Below are 19,470 nucleotides of genomic sequence, written 5' to 3'. Positions count from 1 at the left end.
AAACAACACACAATCTGAATTCATCTCCTTTTTTTAGATATAGGAAATATTTTATCTTTAAATTGACACCACAATGGAAAACATCCAATGTAGGGAACCAGAAAGATGAATTTTTAACATTTTAGCAGTATATAGCAGAAATGAGACATCTGGTTTTGCTTGACCGAGACAAAGTCAAAGTTTCAGGCTGACCGCGATGGAGCCCTGCGCGGCCACTACTGGCTGTAGGTCTCGGTTAAAGTTTTTACCTTCGGACTTAGAAACGTTTCTGGAGCTTTTCTTCCTGGGTCCCTCGAAGCTCTAAGCCATTCCGGATTCAGTGAGGGTTCATCAGCTTTCCTTGCGAAGAGCTCCCGGTGAAACTTATGGAAGTCAGACCTCCTGAGCTTTCCAGCAGGACAAACCAGGGATCCAAGCCTGCTCGCGTTTGAAAGTGGGCGGCTTGACGCTCGTGGTTGGTCCCAGTCACTTCTCTTACATTTGGGACGTAGACACTTTTACAGAGATTTTGCTTCAGGGGTACCTCGCTGCTCTACACCAGGCCAGATTCAGTGAGGGTTCGCCAGCTTGGGTTTCAGCTTACTCCCTGTCAAACTCTGGAATTCGTACCTCCAAAATTTTTAGTGGGACGAACTTGGAAAGCAGGCCGGCTCGCAGTTGAGGGCTGAGCCGGTCCAGATATAGAGCTTTTTTCCAAAGTTGCTCCGAACTTCTGGAACTTCTTTCTGAAGTTCCTTTGAGGGTCCCAAAGTGGTCCAAACTTACTCCAAGGTTCTGGAAACTCCAAGATGGTCCTTAAAAGTTTGGGACTTCAATTCCCATAATCCACAAATTCACTGGTAGTACCCAAGGTGGAGGATTCTTGGTGGTGATGTTCAAGCTGAGCTATGTAAACCTGTGGCTTGCAGGGAGTCCACCCGTTAGCCCTTTTGAAGCAGGCCTGGTCCACAGGGCTGTAGTTTCAGAGTGTTCAGCGGGCGCAGTCAAAGTGCAGGGCGTGCTTGGTTCAAATCAAACTTCCAGCATGGCCTCTTCTTCATCCTTAAGTTTCAAGCAGCAGATATGAGAGGCTCTGCCCTTCTCAGATACTTATTCCAAGTTCTCTGGGTCAAGCAGGAGGGAACTCCTGTCCAATAAGGTGTTGGAAAACACCCCAAGGTACGACCACATCCTCAAAATTGTGGCACTATCTTATCCCAGAGAGTACCATTTCTCCAAAATTCATCGTGACTGCTTTTCCAGCAGAGAGTGAAGTGCTGACTAAATGCACCCCTGGATAGTTAATCTCCATAGATTCTCCCCCCTTGCATCTACTTATTCCTTCCTTAATCCCACCATCTGGCTGGGCTCAGAGTAGAGGTGTAAATGAAACTGGCCTCTCCTGCTTATCTCCTCCTTCTGTTGAAGAATACTGTTTACAGCCCCTGCCCTAGCTCTGGCATTCCTATGTAGCAGAACACCACCCTCCCAGAAGGGCTTTATAACCCCTTTGGCCATGTATTACCTCATCAAAGGAGCCTGGCTTATCCACCCAATTCTGACCAATCAGAACAGACCACTCACTGGAAGGCTGAATTTTGGCTTACAGACAAGAAAGTCGTAGAACTTCTTGTCTGTACACTTTAGGAGAAATCCAACAATACCATATTGTTGGATTTATCAATTCCATTCTAGGAAGTCCTTGAATAGTATTTTTATGATTCTCCTAGCAGGAATTATTAGTTAATAACTTCTTTCCATGTCAACCTACTTGGCTAGGGATTTGCAATGGGAAAAATGATTTGGGCAATTTTTCCAACACCAGGGCTTTTAAACACATATTTTATAAAGACGTTTCCTTTATCTGCAGGACTCCCCACTCCTAGAACACCTAAGTTAGACTTTAGGGGTGCTGAATAAGTAAACCTATTGCAGATCCTCACTCCACAGAGCTTCTAGCACAAAAGTAGATTTGGGGAATCACTTTACCACAATGTTGAGAGTGAAATGTGTTATGTTACTTAACTGGGGGCATCTCAAACTCCTAACGGTCCTCCTAATAAATACCTGAACCTCCAACCCCGGGAAACCCAGGGGAGACCCTGGGGGTACCTAATATGCCTAAGCATTCTAGTTTATCAGTTTGTAAGTGCCTCAAACACCAAAGTCGAGTTTGGGCACAATTTACCTTTTAAAAGCAGTCCAGCAACACAGGGCAGCTTTTAAACTGACATCCGGCTTCAGGAGTGCACTCACGCAAGTGCATAAAGGGCTGCTGGCCTCTAAACCTCCATGCCCTATTGTATACTATGGACTTAAAGTAGTTTCAATCCCCCTGCCCTATTATGTCCCAGAGTCTTATAGGGGAGTTCATGCCAATCATAGGGGTACCCTAACCCATAGTGTACCCTAGTGTATGTAGGTTTTGTCACTGTATTCCAATTGTCTTTTTCAGCATAGGACTGGCCCTAGGCCTGGTTAGGCAGAGCCCAGGTTCAGACAGTCAGTTACCACAAGTACTAGTCCGCTAATAAGTTAGGGGTGTTCAGGGGACAGGGTGACTTTGCAACAATTTGTATTGAATCTTTGAGTGTTGTTACTTAAGTATGAAATCTAACTTTAGTAAGTACTGCTGTAAACCATCTCTGGTTCGTGACAGCCACAAAAGAGGTTAAGGTTTTTGCTAGTGATTTATGTTGCAAGATCAGTCTCTGGATGTCCTCTTTTTTCCAATATCTGAAATACGTCTTGCCTGATTTTTTTGTTTAAATTTCATTATTGATTTTTCAAACTTTCATGAATTACAGCAGTTACAAATAACTGAAAATAATGTAGATGCGTCATCCAAAATCATTCTGTCAAGCACGCACCTTATTGTCTCAGGAGTGTCCTGGTATCTCGATGCTAAGTACCCTACTTCACCCCTATCACCCTTGGGAGTCAGGATATAACGCCAGCACCCAAGAGGTAACCAGGGGGAAAACAGGGGAACAAAAAAAGGGTAGAGGGGGAAGATACAGCGCTCCACAGTCCTCACCCTAGACAGAGTTAGGACAATCTTCTTCCGTCTGGTACTGCAGTAAGAGAAAATAGAAAGCAGTGAATACAAACCCCTCCCCACACTAATCTCAAAAGGACTGGTCTGTGAACTAATGATATACCTTCAGAATGTGGAGTATATGCAGGTATCTGGAAAATATAAGGGCTGGAAGGGTAGAAAACGTAGAGGCTGGAAGGCGTAGTAAAGCCAGGTATGCCTACTGTCTGTAAGATGAAAGACACCATAAGTAAGAGCAAGCTCGGTCCTTGCTGCACTGCGCTTGCATTTATCGCGCTACTATTTTAAATTACCTTTCTCGTATTTTAGTTGTTATTTTGCACATCAGATTATTCCCTGGTTTTAGAATTTGTCACCGCCGCATTGCTGCACTATAATTGTGCCCCTCACCGCTATTTTAGCGGGCCGGACCCTCGCGCTAGGATTTTGGCGGGCGCCATCTTGGGTGGGTGCTAGGGAGTTCTATCATTCGCCGCGCTCTAGCAGTCAGGTGGACCAGCTAGAGGCAGCGCGTGGTTCTTCACTATAAAGGGGCGGAGGTAAGAGCAAGCTCGGTCCTTGCTGCACTGCGCTTGCATTTATCGCGCTACTATTTTAAATTACCTTTCTCGTATTTTAGTTGTTATTTTGCACATCAGATTATTCCCTGGTTTTAGAATTTGTCACCGCCGCATTGCTGCACTATAATTGTGCCCCTCACCGCTATTTTAGCGGGCCGGACCCTCGCGCTAGGATTTTGGCGGGCGCCATCTTGGGTGGGTGCTAGGGAGTTCTATCATTCGCCGCGCTCTAGCAGTCAGGTGGACCGGCTAGAGCCCTACATTAATCAGAGGAAATGACGCGCAGCGTGTAAGCCGTCGCTACGCCGGAGTCACGCCAGAGTCCAGCCCGTCTGCGCCCATCCGCGCTGAGGACGGGCTGGACGGGGGGACTACTATGGGCCATGGAATATTGAAATATTCCTTATGGGATATGATACGCCTTCGACCCAAAACTGCTCCATGCTTCCACAGCCTCACTCCAGAGGACCTTACCGTGTCCAAGGGATGTGGGTGCTGTCCAACAGACACGCTCGATATGACTCCTACTCTGTCCGTCACTCCTCGGAAGTCTTGCTTACCGGCTTCTCCTAGTGAATTGGGAATAGAATGCCTGCTCCTCAACGCGCGCTCACTCATCAAAAATAATATTATTTTTAAGGAGTTGATTTTGGAGAAGAATCCGATCTGGGCTTTTATCACGGAAACGTGGGCTAAGGACTCCTCGGGTCCAGACCTTACGGAAGCAGTCCCTGATGGGTACTGTCTGACCCGGCAGGATAGGGTCGGCCGGGTCGGTGGCGGCTTAGCCATCCTGCATAGGGATAACTTTCAATGTCATACCACGCTTTTATCTGACCCCAAGGAAGCTACTCAGGTGGTCTACTTCTCACTACACGATTCCCATATTTCCCCATTTAACGGGATCTTGGTCTATCGTCCGCCCGGTCCCAGAGCAAATTTTAGTCTAAAACTGCTTCAGCTCTTGGAGCCCTACTTTGGTCGGGAGAACCTGACTATTCTGGGTGATTTTAATTTCCATTTGGAATTATTGGAATCACATGATACCTCCCTGTTGCTGGAAGCTCTGACAGCGTGTGGATTCACTCAACTGGTGAAAGGACCCACCCATCGAGCTGGTCATACGCTCGATGGTATTTTCTCTAATGATCAGAGACTTTCAGTTATGGCTCCTTTCTCCCTCTCCTAGTCAGACCACTTGGCCGTGCCTTTCAAAGTGACCTTCCCTAGTCAGAAAATTGCGGGGAAAGTCCCGAGTACCTTTGAAGTACGCAGGAACTTTAAAAATATCGGTGAACACTCTTTTGACCCTTGGACTTCTAGACTGTCCTCTATTCGGGAGATGGATCCCTCCTCAGCGGTGCCGCATTACGATAACATTCTGAAAGAGGCTTTGGATGAACTGGCGCCAGCTCGGTCCTGCTATTCAGCAAGGAAAAGACCTTCCGCCCCTTGGTTCTCTGAACAACTCAGACTCCTTAGGCAGGAAGTAAGGAGACAGGAGCGTCAATGGCATGCCAGCTGGGATCTCAAAGACAGGGAAGCTCACAAATCCCTGCTCAAGAGATACAAATCGGAAGTTATCAGGACCAAGCAAGACCACTTCATGGCCTTGACTTCCTCTCTTTCATCTCCCAAAGAGCTCTTCAGGATCGTGGACTCCCTCACATCTCTTCAGGTCCCCGATCCAGTTGTTCCATCCCAGGAGCTCTGTAATGACATCGCTCGGTTTTTCCAATCCAAAATAGCGGACATCTACACTGCCCTGGAGTCTCAGAGGCTTTCAACGGTGGAGCCACCAGTCACTGCAGCCCCGGATGTTCCCCTGGTAGAGCCTCCCTTGGCCGGCTATCTAGACTCCTTCCCCCCGCTTTCCCTACAAGATCTTGACAAACGGCTTGATAAAACCAAATCAGGCTCTCCACTGGACGCTTGCCCTCTTAAGATCTTGAAGCAGTGCAGGGGATCTCTTTTACCCCCCTTACTTGAGATCATGAATGGGGCCATGAGGGAGGGTGTCTTCCCACAGCAGTGGAAAAAGGCTGTGGTCAAGCCCCTTCTTAAGAAACCCTCCCTTGATCCTGGGGTCTTGAAAAACTTTCGCCCCATCTTCCGGCCCCTGCAAAGATGCTCGAGTCCCATCTTAACGAGCATCTTGCTGCCTTTGTGGAGAACTCAGGCTGTCTTGACCCTTCCCAGCATGGTTTCAGGAGGGAACATAGCACCGAGTCCGCCCTCACCCTGGTTCTCGATTCCATCCGTATGAGTGTGGATGAGGGCCGGACATCCCTCCTGATCCTTCTGGATCTCACAGCTGCCTTCGATACCCTATCTCCCCAGGTTTTAACATCTCGACTGGGTGAGATTGGGGTTCGGGGGGCAGCCCTGGGTCTGCTCTCTTCCTTTCTCGAGTATAGGGAGCAGAGGGTAATGTTGGGAAAATTTCTATCTCCATCCCTGTCTGTGCAATGTGGGGTCCCCCAAGGGTCGGCGCTTAGTCCCACCCTCTTTAACATCTATGTGACCCCCCTTGCCAGACTTATTAGATCTTTCGGGATGGAGGTAGTCTCCTATGCGGACGACACGCAGATCCTCGTGTCTCTCTCCCAGTCAATTGAGCTGACCGCCTCCAGATTTAGATCCTGTATGGAGGCCGTCGGCCAGTGGATGATATACAACTCACTCAAATTGAATGGGGAGAAGACCGAGGTGATGGTGTTTGGTGGCAGGGAAGATATCTGGTCCACGGAGTGGTGGCCTGACTCGCTTGGTCTGTGCCCCAAACCTACCTCTGTAGCTAAAAATCTTGGGGTAATGATTGACCCTACTCTTGACATGCGCCAGCAGGTTAACAGGACGGTATCGACCTGCTGGGGCATAATTCATGTACTCAGGAAAATAAAGAACTACCTCTCCCAGCCGTCAAGAAGACAACTGGCTGTCGCCCTTCTTGGATCACGTCTGGACTACTGCAATGCGCTGTATGCTGGACTGAATAAGAGTCAGATGCAGCGCCTGCAGGTAGTCCAGAATGCGGCAGCTAGATTTGTCCTTGATCTTCCCCGTCGCACTTCGGCCACGCTGGCTAGGAAGCAGCTACATTGGCTTCCGATTAAGGAGCGGATTGTTTTTAAGTCCATGTGTTTGGTCTATAAAGCTTTGGCCAAAAGCAGCTCCACAGGGATCAGAGCCATCCTGACATACTACAACCCTGGCAGGAGCCTCCGCTCATCTAATCATTCTTTCCTCCACATCCCGCGTATTCGGAAAGCTAGATGGGGTGGTAAGGCTTTCTCTCTTCTGGCCCCTAAATGGTGGAATGATCTTCCACTAGAAATTAGGTCCCTCCCTTCCCTCCAATCCTTCAGAGCAGCCCTTAAAACACGCCTCTTTGTCCAAGCGTACATGTAAGTGCATGACTGCCGCTTTTTGATCTTTTTGATAGGCGCCTTGACACCTTCGGGTTTTAGTTCGCGCGGTACAAGATGCAAAATAAATAAATAAATAAATATTAACAGCACTTCAAGGGGAACTGTCTTACGTCTATCAGTATAGGACTCACCTATAACAGTGAGGCATGTAACTTCAAACAAAAAACGTAGTTTCACCAGTAACCAACCGTTACTAATTCCTTGTTCAAATTCACAAGGATGAAATAAGCTAAACACGCAACACGAACTCTATGAGCACTCCACAGGAAACAATAAGGAGTAAGGCGGAATGAACCCTTAGCAGGTGATAAGAAACTCACTTGCTAAATAAAGTATACGAGTAAATGAGAGGACACTAGGAAATATACACGAAACACTTCGATACAAGTACTCACAAAACGGCCACTACAGGAAACGCGGAATACGATAGAAACACGGGCTCCCTCCACTAGCTCCTCGGACGACCCACACCGTGACCCGGAACGAATACCCAAACGCTAGCTAATTGCGAAGCATTTCCGGGAGCTTGAGGCGGGCCTAAGTGTTCTAAGAAAACGAACTGCGCTTGCGCGATTCTTTGCGCATGCGTCCCACAGATGTCAGCCTATGTTTGCCAACCACTGCCAACCCCGTATTTTGGATCGGCGGCTGTTTCTCTGAATTCTTCTCGGCGGTACATGGCGGAGCGTAAGCAGGCATGACACATTCTTATCACTGAAGTTCGTCTCTTATGCTGCTAGTCTTTTTACCTAAAACCAAATGTGAACAAGATGCAGTATTTATTATACCAACATTGTTAGATCTGGGGGTCTCTAGTTGGCAATGGTTTGCACCTTTGTCCAAATAGGGACCCTTGCTTCTAGTCAGGGTAAGGGGGCTACACTCCTAAAATAACCCCTGCTCAACCCTGTGGTAGCTTGGCACAAGCAGGCAGTCTTATCTCAAAGGCAGCGTGTAAATCATTTGTGAACCCATACAGTAATACAGTGAAAACACTACAGATGGACACTACACAGGTTTTATAAAAATAAGTATTCTTTATATAGACTTAACACAAGACCCAAACGACAAATCCACAATACAGTATTCGGAAAATGACTTTTAAATGATAAAAATAGCTTAGTTCAAAGATGATGTAAATGCGACACGTTTCTCACAAAGTACCTTAGATGTGTAATGTAAGATAAACAAAAGGTTCGTAGGCAGAGCGATGCGTCGGTTCCTTGCTTTGGGGGAGGCGATGCGTCTGTTCCTCAGTGCTTGCGCAAAGTAGGCGATGCGTCTGTTCCTTACCGGAGAGGAGGTGATGCGTCAATCTCGTAATGCTTTCCGGTTGCGATGCGACAAGATGACGCCTTGATGCGACGATCTGGTGCAATGCGATAAGATTGCGTCTTTAATGCGACGATGTGAAGACGATGCGGGCATGCCCGACGGCCATGCGGAGAATCGGGAACTTCTGAGCCACGACAGGCCCTGCGACATGCTTCTCCGGTGATGCGACCGCGACCCTTGCGGTGGCGTCACACTTCTCCGGTGATGTGGCGGCGACATACTTCTCCGGTGATGCGGCATCGACACGCTTCTCCAATGATGCAACAGCTGCGGCGGCAACACACTTCTTCTTGTTGCGTCGCGCTTCCAGCTCCCAACAATATGCAGGCTTCTGCAGACAGAATTCCCAGCAAGGAAAGTCAGGGGGGGAGCTGGTGGTGAAGTCTTGTATCCCTGAGACTTCAGCAGGAGGCAAGCACAATTCAAGCCCTTGGAGATTCTTCTTCAAGATGATGAAAGTTCAGTAAAAGTTCCTTCTCCTTTCCTTGTCAAATAAGTAACCACTGCAGGCCAACCCCAGAAAATAGCACACTGGCCCAGGGGCAGTCAAATCCTTCAGCTTCTTTTGGTTACACTCCTTGGCAAATGTTCGCCTTGATTCCCAGTAGTGATCTAAAGTCTCGGGGTCTGGGCCCCAATATTTATACTACTAATTTCTTTGTTCTCTGAAGGCAGAGAGTGTCTGTACCTGGCCAAAACTAGTTCTCTTATCACTGGTGCAGCTTCCTGGCAGGAGGAGGAGACCGCATTGTTGAAAGCAGACCTGGCCTAGGTGGCTGAAAGGAAATCTCGTCCCCCTACTCTCTTTTCTATAAGGGCTCAGCGGAGTGAAAGGAAATCTCCGCTCCCTACTCTCTATTCATCCAAGGTCCTATTCAGCCCAGCCCTGACTCATCAGACTGCTGGAGCCCAAGCCCTCCTGCCACTCACAAACCAGACATGCAATAAACAACCTAGCAGAGGCAGGCTGGATGGTTCGGTATGAAAATACCAATTTCTAAAAGTGGTATTTTCAAACACAGAATGTAACAAGCATTGACATAGCCAATAGGTCTCGCCTTTGTGACCTTATAAGTGTTTAGCTATGCAACAGTTGATGTTGTTGCACCAAGGATATTATGCTGGAAAACTAAACACTAATAAGGTCCCAAAGGGTAGACCGATTGTCTATGCCAATGCTTGTTTTCTGTTTACTGTTGTTTTGTCAACTAATGATCCCAGTGTATTTCCTGTTTCATGTGAATCGCCGTGTTGTAATGGTTTGCACTGTACAAATACACCGAATACAGTCTGCTACCGTGAAGAAAACACTTCAGAACAGCGTGTCCGTATCGGGAAATACTAGAATATTTCTTACTTTTCTCTTCACAACTCCCTAGAAAGCCTTAAACCTGTAATATGGTATTGTAATGAGTTGCTTGACCTATCAAAAATAAAATTTATATTTGAGGGTGGAAGAGGGGGCATCTCCCCTAACACACACCCACAGGAGGAGGCCAGACTTGCTCGATGCAAACGGGTCTGAAATGTAAACATTTTTGGTGCTGTTATTTCTGTGCATAGAGCTCTCAGTTTCCCCTGTTCCATTAATCGTGTGCTCACCTATTCCAGCTATTTTCTTTGGATTATGGGATCAGTACTCCTGGTTTTATACTGGGGAAATACGATTGCCGATCCCAGTATCCAACTAAAAAAAACCTGGTGGTCTGTATAAGTCACTCAGTCACATGGAGTGCGACACTTGAGAGCCCCGTGTGTATAGATAGCCACACTGTATGTATATTAGTATGAGTTTGCCACTGGCTAAAAGATCTCCCACTGGATGCAAGGGTCACCAGAGCACCCATAGGCAAATCAGGTAACTGTAAGTGAACTGAAGCCCCTCCCACCCCATCGCATTTTGCATTTATGCGAAACACAAAACATTTGCAAGCCAAAAGAAATGCAAAGGCTTTCCCTTTGGCTCTGAGACCTTGCATCTGTCATCGCCCTGCCTGCATTTGGCTGGTGAGCCAGCCTCTAATTGTCTGCATTTGGCAGGTTTAACACTTCCTGACAGAGGGCCTATAAAGGGGAAGTATTTGCGCATAACTGTCAAAGGCAGGAACAAAAGTGCGCCCCTTTCGATGTGTGGCACCACTAACCTTACAGAGCGCTCCTTTTCACGCACTCCCACCCCTTAAGACTCAACTGCAGCAGTGCTGGGGGTCACCCAGAGCACTGAGGTGTCTTAAAACAGACCCAGAATATGTTTTTGTGAGGGCAAATTTGTCTCAGTCTTGAAAACCATTGTGATTCCGAAGGAAAATGCTTATTAACAGACGTGGCTGCGTTGAGGGGAGACTCGAGGCTGATGTCGCTGTGAGGACTGCTTTAAACTTAACAAGCACCGATTTGTGGAGCAGACTGGTTAATGAAAGGAAATTACATTTTCTGCCAACTTCCCCTCCTCCTTTCCGTCTTGTGACTGTGGGGCTGAGGCCTTAAAAATAAAGAGGGTTTGGTTTATGGTTAAACCAAAATGGTTCCAGTCTTAAAATACTCGTGCCGGTGCCTGCATGTGAATGGAATTGCCTGGTGACGGACAGGCTGGTCCCAGGCTGCTTAAGCCGAACCTCTCTGCCTTCCAAAGAATCTGTTTCTAATTACAGGGAACGCAAGATGCAGGCGCGATAATTGGAAACAGATGCCGCTCTGCGCATAACCGCAAGCCCTACGTCGTGGGCGGTTACATTTGCTGGGAAATGCGGGACATGCACCCGCCTTTACCCAATTGCATGCTGTCTTTTAAGGAAGACGCGCAGAAACACCAATAGAAATATTGGTGGAAAAAGTGACACACGCACAAGCTTGTGAAAAGTCCTGTTCAGCTGCAAGAGGTCATTTCCCTATTTCAGCGCATGCGCGCTGCTATAGGCTCGACCTAAAAATCATCCTCACTAAAACATGCATTTTAGCATTCTGCGTTCAGGCTTACTAAATTCGTTTTTCTACCATGTTCCCTGGGTCAGTTAGGATTAAAAAATGTTATAATTAAACTGCCCATTCTGGCCTATGGGGACTGGTGGCCTTGCAATAGTGAAAAACTGAATTTGCTGTAATTCACTATCCGGACATGCCACACACACCAGGGCATGTCCTACCTTTTACTTACAATGCACCCTGCCCTTGGGCCTACTTTAGGGGTGGCCAACATGTAGAAAGGAGAAGGTTTAGGGACTGGTAAGTGGGTGCACTTCCAAGTCGACATCGCAGTACTAGACTGCACACAGGCTCTGCAATGGCAGGTCTGAGAGACACTTTACAAGCTGTTTCTGTGGGTGGCACAATCAGTGCTGCAAGCCCACTCGCAGCATTTGATCTACAGGCCCTGGGCACACATGGTGCACTCTACTAGGGTCTGACAAGTAAATCAAATAAGCCAATCATGGAGTAACTCCATTACCACAATTTACAATAGGGAGCACTTGCACTGTTGCACTGAATAGCAGTGGCAGAGTGCCCAAAGCATGTAAACCAGCAAAAAACATATCAAAAACAGAGGAGGCAACAGCGAAAAAGGAAAGCGAGACTCACGCTAATGGTACCAGGTCCAACAGACATGATATTGCATCTACAAATCTTCCACTAGAGCCTAAACAGTATTGCTTGTAATGACATTTTGCCTTAAAAGTGGGGGGATAACATTAGGGTAAGGGTAGAGGGAAAGGGGGATTTGCATCTCACTGAATTGGTATATTAAGCGTAGATGGTGGAGCTATCATTGTGTATGGCATAGGCCCCGTCGCCTTGTATGTTGCCGTCTTTTCGCATACTCATGCCCCATTGGCATCGCTTGTCTACTTGGACCTGTGTCAGGGGTTACGGCGTTCGTGCCAGCTATTCCGCACTTGAATCATTGTCCATTAGAGAGAGGGAGGAGGGGATGGTAAAAAGGGCACCAGCTGTTGTTGGGATCCCTCTGTGTGATTTTGTGTCCCGCATGTTACCCGGGAAAAACTATGGGCCAGATGTAGGTGGCCCTTTACCGGTCGGTAATGGCCGAAATTAAGGAATTTTGCCCCTTACTGACCGGTAATTGGCTTTTCTTATGTAGGGGGCCGAAATTAAGGATTCGGTAATTTACCGAATCGTAATTTAAGGAATCGGTAAATTACCGACTTCTTAAATACAGATTCAGTAAATTACCGAATTCCTAATGTAGGGAGCACTTAAATGAGTGCTTATCCCATGTTAGGATTCGTTATTTACCACCAACTACAAGTTGGTGGTAAATAACGCAAAAAAAACAAAAAGCAATTTAATGTAAATTGCTTCAGTGCAATGTTGCAGACATACATACCCTTAGGGCATATATGTCTGCAACATGTACACCCATAAACAATTGAGGGGTGCAACAGGGTGTCAAAGTGACACCCTGCCACCCTTCACTGTTTTCCCCCTTTTACCGAATTGGTATTTACCGATTTGGTAATTTACATTCATTCCTATGGGCCTCCAGGCCCATAGGAATGAATGGCAATTACCGAATCGGTAAATACCGATTCGGTAATTACCGAATCTTAACGATTCGGTAATTTTTAACGAATTTTTAGCTACATAGCATTTACCGATTCGTAAATACCGAATCGGTAAAATTCGGTATTTACGAATCGGTAAATACTATTTACCTACATCTATCCCTAAATGTCTCGGAGTTTTCCTGCCATGCATTTCGGAGGTCCTGAAGTTTTGCGTCCCAGGCCACTGCTAGGTAGTCTTTCGTATGCCAATAGCAACCTCGCGGCGATGCGCCACACTTTCCGCCTGCGCCCAGCATATCATGGTGGGATACCATGCCTTCACTGATGGGGGGGTCAGGGTACTTCCAGCGTTTGGTTATGGGGCGTTTAGCCACTATTAGTCGTCTATAAAACGAGTCGTCATCTTATGTTTCTTCCTCTCTGTTATATCCCCTGTAGGCACACCTCCCAGCTCCATTCCAATGTGAAGATCTGTGCAGTGTACTAAGTGTTTGGTGATAATCTCCCAGTAGACAGTTAGCTTGCTGCACGCCCACAGCATGTGCAACAAGTCAGTTCGCAGCGCGGGCATCACACATCTGCTCGATTTGAGTATTCTATTAATTGAGGCTGGTGATGGATAAGCTCTTTGCCTTATATAGTATTGTATGAGCCTAAACCTGGCGTTTCTTGATATGTAGGTAGGGCTTGTTAATATTGGGAAACATCATTTACCACGAAGGCATTACCACTACTCACGTTTACCACGTGACACTTACCACGCAGGGTGCCTTCCACGCAGGGTTCCTTCCACGACGTCTTTACCACGGGCTAGGGGGGAGACGTGGTATTCCTTGAAGTCGATCAGCGTGGGCATGAGGGGGCAGAGGGAGGGGGGGGGCTCGGAGGGGAGCTTGGGGGGGCTGGGGGGGGGTCTCCCCCCCCCAAAAAAAACAAGCAGATTAGTTTAACAAAAAAAACGGGAAAAAAATTAAAAGAAAGAGGAAAGAGCCTCCCCCAAAGACGTGCCGTGTACGTCAAAAAAACAGTCCTTTTTTTATTTCGGTGTACGTGTTTTGACGTTTGTTTCAAAGGAGGATGGAAGTAAGGGCTCGAGGAGAAAGACGTGCAGGTAAGACGTTTCTACTCGTAGACAAATGCAACGTTGTAAATACCAGCGTGGTAAAGCCACTTGCGAGGTAAAATTCGCGTGGTAAAGCCATGCGTGGTAACTGAAGTCGTGGTATAATCATATAACCGGGACTGCTGCATGTGTTCAAAGTGACTGATAACCATCTAATTAGGTGACTGACTATCCCCATAATATGTAAATATTGAAGTGTTAGGTGTGTCGGTGGTTCCTCGGACATATCCCCCCCAGATTGACCGCAACGATCTAATGAGCGCTGCGTGTAATAAAAACTGGCCCTGTGGCAGGTCATATTCATTCACAAGCGTGTCAAATGGGAGTAGTTGCCCGTCATGATATAAGTCCCACTCTGTCGAAGTCCCGTATTCTCCCAGGAGCGCAACTCCACTGCTGTGGTTATGTGTTGCTGTCTTGGCGTACCCATCAGCAGGAGAGAGGGTACGTACGTGACTATCTTTTTAGTAAGTCAGACGACTCGCCGAAAGCAGGCACACGCCACTTTAACCAGCTGCTGAGTGGACCCTGTCCTCTTCTACCCGGATGAAACCGGGACGTTATTAGCTCTTGAGTATTGCCCGGTTATTGTGTAGCGGGCGCCACTCTGTTACGGCCGCAATTCCAAATGAATTGTCGCATGTCTGTCTCAAACGAGCGGAACACAGCAGGCTTGATGTACACTGGTAGGTTTGCAAAGTGGTGCAACAGCCGTGGAATTGGCACCATTTACAGAATACGTCTTGTCTTATACATAAAAGGGGCTGGTCTAGTGGTTGGTTTGTGCCATTCTGTAGCAATAAAGTCTGTTGTTGATGTTGAACATCAGGCCAATGGTATGTCTATTACAACAGTTAGACATCATGATAAGCTGGAGAGTAAATTCCTTATTGCTGATGGATTTTATTGCTCAGTCTCGAAGGTATACATTCATATGAATGTTCTGAGTTGTGAGGCTGAGCAGGCAGCTGTTTTGTGCACTGCCGGTGGTGCTGTTGGTTGGTTAGGAAAGAGGTGGTGGCAGAGGGATTTATTGGGTATTGCCAAGCGCATAGCTTTAAGCTATCTCATTAAGAAATACCTCTTGCAGACCATACCAAAAACGAACCGATTCATATCATTGGTTGGCTTTATCACTCTTCATTACCTGCTTCTTGCCTGTGATACTGGGCAAATCACTTCATCTCCCAGTGCCTAAAAAAGTTATGTGACATTGTGTTATGTAATTGCTGCTCATGTAAAGCATTCCAGTACCTTTGGGTCGAGGTTGCGCTAAATAAAATTACAAAAATAAGGTTGTAACCGGATCAGAGGCTGATGCAAGGTTATGTTACGCTTTTTTTAACAACGTCTTTAGACTCCACATTTATCTGCTTGACTCTGCAAACTGTTATTTATAATGGTGATCCACAGCGTTATGATCAATTGTTTCATTACTAACTCTATATATATTGCTTATCCTCTTTGTTTACGCCATGACCACCAAATCACCACAGTGGTTAATAAGCATTGGCAAAGCTAATAAGTCTCACCTATGCGAGATCTATTGGCTTTGTAAATGTTTTGTTTTTTAGGCATGTTGTACAGCAGCACTGCTGTGCAGCATGGTTGAAAATAGAAACAAGCATTTGCAATGCAATTGGTCTCGCGTTAATTAAGTTGGAGCTATTGGCATTGCTAAATATTGCAACACCAATTGCAACAAAAGTCTATAAATTGTAGGCCAAAAAATGTGTATGTAGTTTTGTAGCAATGGTGGCATGCTGCGCTTTAGATTAATATGTTTAAAAGTGAAGTGCGCCATACTGCGATTGCTACAATAGGTAATTGTGGATGCCTTAACAATTGATGTGTGCACTGATGGCTGGTATTGTGTGTGCCTGTAGAAATTGTGCACTGATGGCTGGTGGTGTGTGTTCCCGGTGGAAGTGTGCACTGCCGGCTGGTGTTGTGTGTGCTTGGTGGTGTGTGTGCCTGGTGGAAGCGTGTACTGACGGCTGGTGGTGTCTGCCTGGTGGAAGCCTGCACTGACGGCTGTTGGTGTCTGTGCCTGGTGAAAGTGTGCACTGATGGTGTGGATGTGGTTGTGTGTGTGGTTGTCTTTGTGGTTGTGTGTGTATGTGTTTGGTTGTGGTTGTGTGTGTGTGGTTGTGTGTTGTGTTTCTGGTTGTGTGTGGTTATGGTTGGGCGTGGTTCTGTGTGTGTGGTTGTGTGTGTGGTTGTGTGTTGTGTTTCTGGTTGTGGGTGTGGTTGGGTGTGGTTCTGTGTGTGTGGTGTGTGTGGTGTGTGGTGTGTGGTGGTGTGTGTGTGGTGGTGTGTGTGTGGTGGTGTGTGTGTGTATTTGTGTGTGTTGTGTTTCTGGTTGTGTGTGTGGTTGGGTGTGGTTGTGGTTGTGTGTGGTTGTGGTTGTGTGTGGTTGTGGTTCTGTGTGCGTGGTTGTGTGTGTGGTTCTGTATGTGTGGTTGTGTGTGGTTCTGTGTGTGGTTCTGTGTGTGTGTGGTTGGTTGTGTGTGTGGTTCTGTGTGTGGTTGTGTGTGGTTGTGTGTGTTGTGTTTGTGGTTGTGTGGTGTGTGTGGTTGTGGTGTTTGTGTGTGGTTGTGTGTGTGTGGTTGGGTGTGTGTTTTGTTTCTGGTTGTTTGTTTGGGTGTGGTTGTGTGGTGTGTGTGGTTGGGTGTGTGTGGTTGTGCGTGGTTGGGTGTGTGTGTGGTTGTGCGTGTGGTTGTGTGTGTTGTATTTGTTGTTGTGTTTGTTGTTGTGTGTGTGGTTGTGCTTGCGTGTGTGGTTGTGTGGCGGGGAAATGCCCGGTGGAATAAATCTTCTGTCCTGCCGGAATGTACCTGCTAGATTCTGTCGGTAACTCTGACATCATTCCTGGATGCATATGAGCAGCGCTGTGGGTAAAAAGGAGTCCCCAGCAGGTGCCAGCCACTCCACGTTACATATTTACTTGCACTGCATCTCCCTAGGTTAGTGGCTCTGTGGTGAGTAAACGCTGCGTGCATGGCTTGGCGGTAATCAGGCTCAGTTCTGAGTCAGTGCGTACCAGGGTGACCGAGGAGCTCGCTGTTCCCCGAGCTGGTGCCGTAGAAGCTACAGTCACTTCATAGCTTTTGCTGCTTGCGCACATCCACCTCATTACACATATGGACACAGATGTCCTCTGATCTGCTGAGGAAAAGGCATCTGTTGTTTGTGCCAAGCCTTAGCCACATGGAAAGCGGTCACAAATGAATAACACTGCAAAGAGATGGAGCCGAAGGAGGTGGCAGGGATCAGGGAAGGGATGCTGACAGAGGAGAAGAATGTGCTTTGGAGGAGTGAGAGAAAGGGGAAAGTGGAGGGAGAGAGAAGGAACAAAACAAGAGGCGTGAAGGGAAAGAGATGGGGCAACAGGATGCCAGAGAAAAAAGATAGGGGAATATGTAAAAACAGAGAGAGAGAAAACATGAAAAAGAGAGTGTGGAGAGAAAAAATTAGGGGGATGAAAAAGAAGTCAAATTGGAAAGAAATATTACAATGGGAAAACAAAGGTAGCTGAAAGAAAATATACGGATGGAAAAGAAATGTAGGAAAAGGGATCAATTGAAAAGAGGAACAAAAAGCACAGAGAGGGGAAAACAAGAGGTGTGAAAAGAGAACTAGGAAGAAACAAGGATAAACAATGGGAGTTAAAGAAGTAGGGTGGGTGGGAGAAGATGGCAGAGCAAAACACGGCAAGAGCTTAAGAGAAATGACGAGACCAGATTTACTTCGTGATGAGGTTTAATTAAAATTATACATGACTTCTGGATTTGCTCAACTGTGAAAATTCGGACTTCGCACATAGCCATGCGGGTGAGGAAAGAAGACGACGAACTGAAGCGCAGCGTCCCTTAAATGGGCACCGTGCTGTTAAAATAAAGTCGTGTGGCTGTGTCGGGGCGGGGCGGGGCGGAGGAGCGGAGGAGCAAGAGGAAAGACAGATGGTGCATGGCGCCTGATCGATTAAAGCTGACTAGAAGGGAGGGGGAGTATGAGCAAAGAAGGCAGATGGCAGCTGTGCACGTGCACATTCTCGTGAACGCAGGCATTAGGCCAGCTAAACCGTGTGGGTAGCATTTTGAAAACTCACTTACTATAGTTCGAGCAAGCAGCGCATGCGCTGCTTTAAGCTCGACCTAAAAAAGCTATGGCGCAGCCAGCGGTGACCATGTTCTAGTGTTTTTTATGTTTACTTTCAGCCATGGCAGCAGTGCTGCCGTACAACCTGGCTAGAAAAATATATTGACCAAGCCAATAGACCTCACATAGTCGAGACCTATTAGCTTTGCCAATGCTTGTTTTAAGTTAATTTGGCACGCTTTACAAATATATACGATATTGCACCATTTTATTATAGTAACAATATCAAAAGCGTTATGTATGTGTCACGTTTCACATTATCTGGATGCCTGCTTGATCATGTAATGTTTCTTCTTGTTTTGTAACTTTATACAATATTCACTTGTATTGCGTTGTTTTCCTATAATGTGTGCACTTCAGAAATAATTGTGTTCTGCTTTATATTCCACAGTGTTTAAATGCATCAAGACTGTTGCTGTCTCACGGGATCAGTACCAAAATACACTTGACTGCAGCACAGTTTAGCTATATTTGCCCAGCTATTATTAACCAGATGGACAGTAAATCTTGTTTAGTGCATGCACCAGAAGAAAAGCTGTCGGAAGCCCCACCAAGCAAATATTCTGTCCAGATAGGTAAGGTATTTTATTTGTTGCCATCGATTTTGAAACTTGTTTTTCTTCTGCAAATTTGTTTTTGAAATCTGATCTCCTGCTGTCTTAAAGAACATTCTACAAATCACGTATAAACTTTGTGTGAAACACATTCTGTAATACAGTAGTTCCCAAACTTTTTCGACCCATAAGCCCGGCCTCGGGAGTACTTGCATTTTTCTCCCTGAAAATAATTGGCATGTAGCTGATAATAATAATAATAATCCACATTTGTAAAGCGTGAACAATCACCCGTAAGGGTCTCTAGGCGCTGGGGGCCGTCAGGAAGATTAAGCAAGCTATGCCCAGAGTCACATGGTGCTGGGCTAACCTGCCACCGGAGCCAGGGATCGAACAGTGATCCCCAGATTCCAGCATCAGTCGCCCTGGCCGCAGCGCCACACCTCTCCCTCTGATGAAGGTATTGTAATCATATATGCAGGGTGTTTCGTATTACTAAGGCGGCGCCTCTAATAAAATATTCCTATTTACACATCTTTGCCCATGTCTTTTTTAGAGTACCCTCTCAAACTTTTTTAATCCACTTACAGTGCTAGATGGCACCCATATGCATGTAGGCCCCATTGCCAAAGTGTTTCTGTGCTTGAAGAATATTTGCATGTACTTCCATTTCTACCCATGTCATACGTGCCAACACACCTGTCTCAGCAGGGTGGCTCACGATTTTTTAAACCACATACAGCTTT

General features: G+C 46.6%; 1 protein-coding gene across 1 annotated transcript in view; it reads left to right on the top strand.

Annotated features, from left to right (window-relative positions):
- Positions 1-19,470, top strand: part of SLC39A6 (solute carrier family 39 member 6) — a 376,217-nt gene that overhangs the window by 90,277 nt on the left and 266,470 nt on the right. The window contains exon 2 of the mRNA XM_086965345.1: positions 18,562-18,745. Within this exon, the coding sequence (XP_086821471.1) occupies positions 18,562-18,745 (184 nt within the window). The remainder of the gene's footprint in view (positions 1-18,561; positions 18,746-19,470) is intronic.

This window comes from Lissotriton vulgaris, chromosome 4_1 (genome assembly GCF_964263255.1).
Source record: "Lissotriton vulgaris chromosome 4_1, aLisVul1.2, whole genome shotgun sequence".
Taxonomy (NCBI): domain Eukaryota; kingdom Metazoa; phylum Chordata; class Amphibia; order Caudata; family Salamandridae; genus Lissotriton; species Lissotriton vulgaris.
The sequence above is the reverse complement of the archived record's forward strand: the minus strand, read 5'-3'. Positions and strand labels throughout refer to the sequence as shown.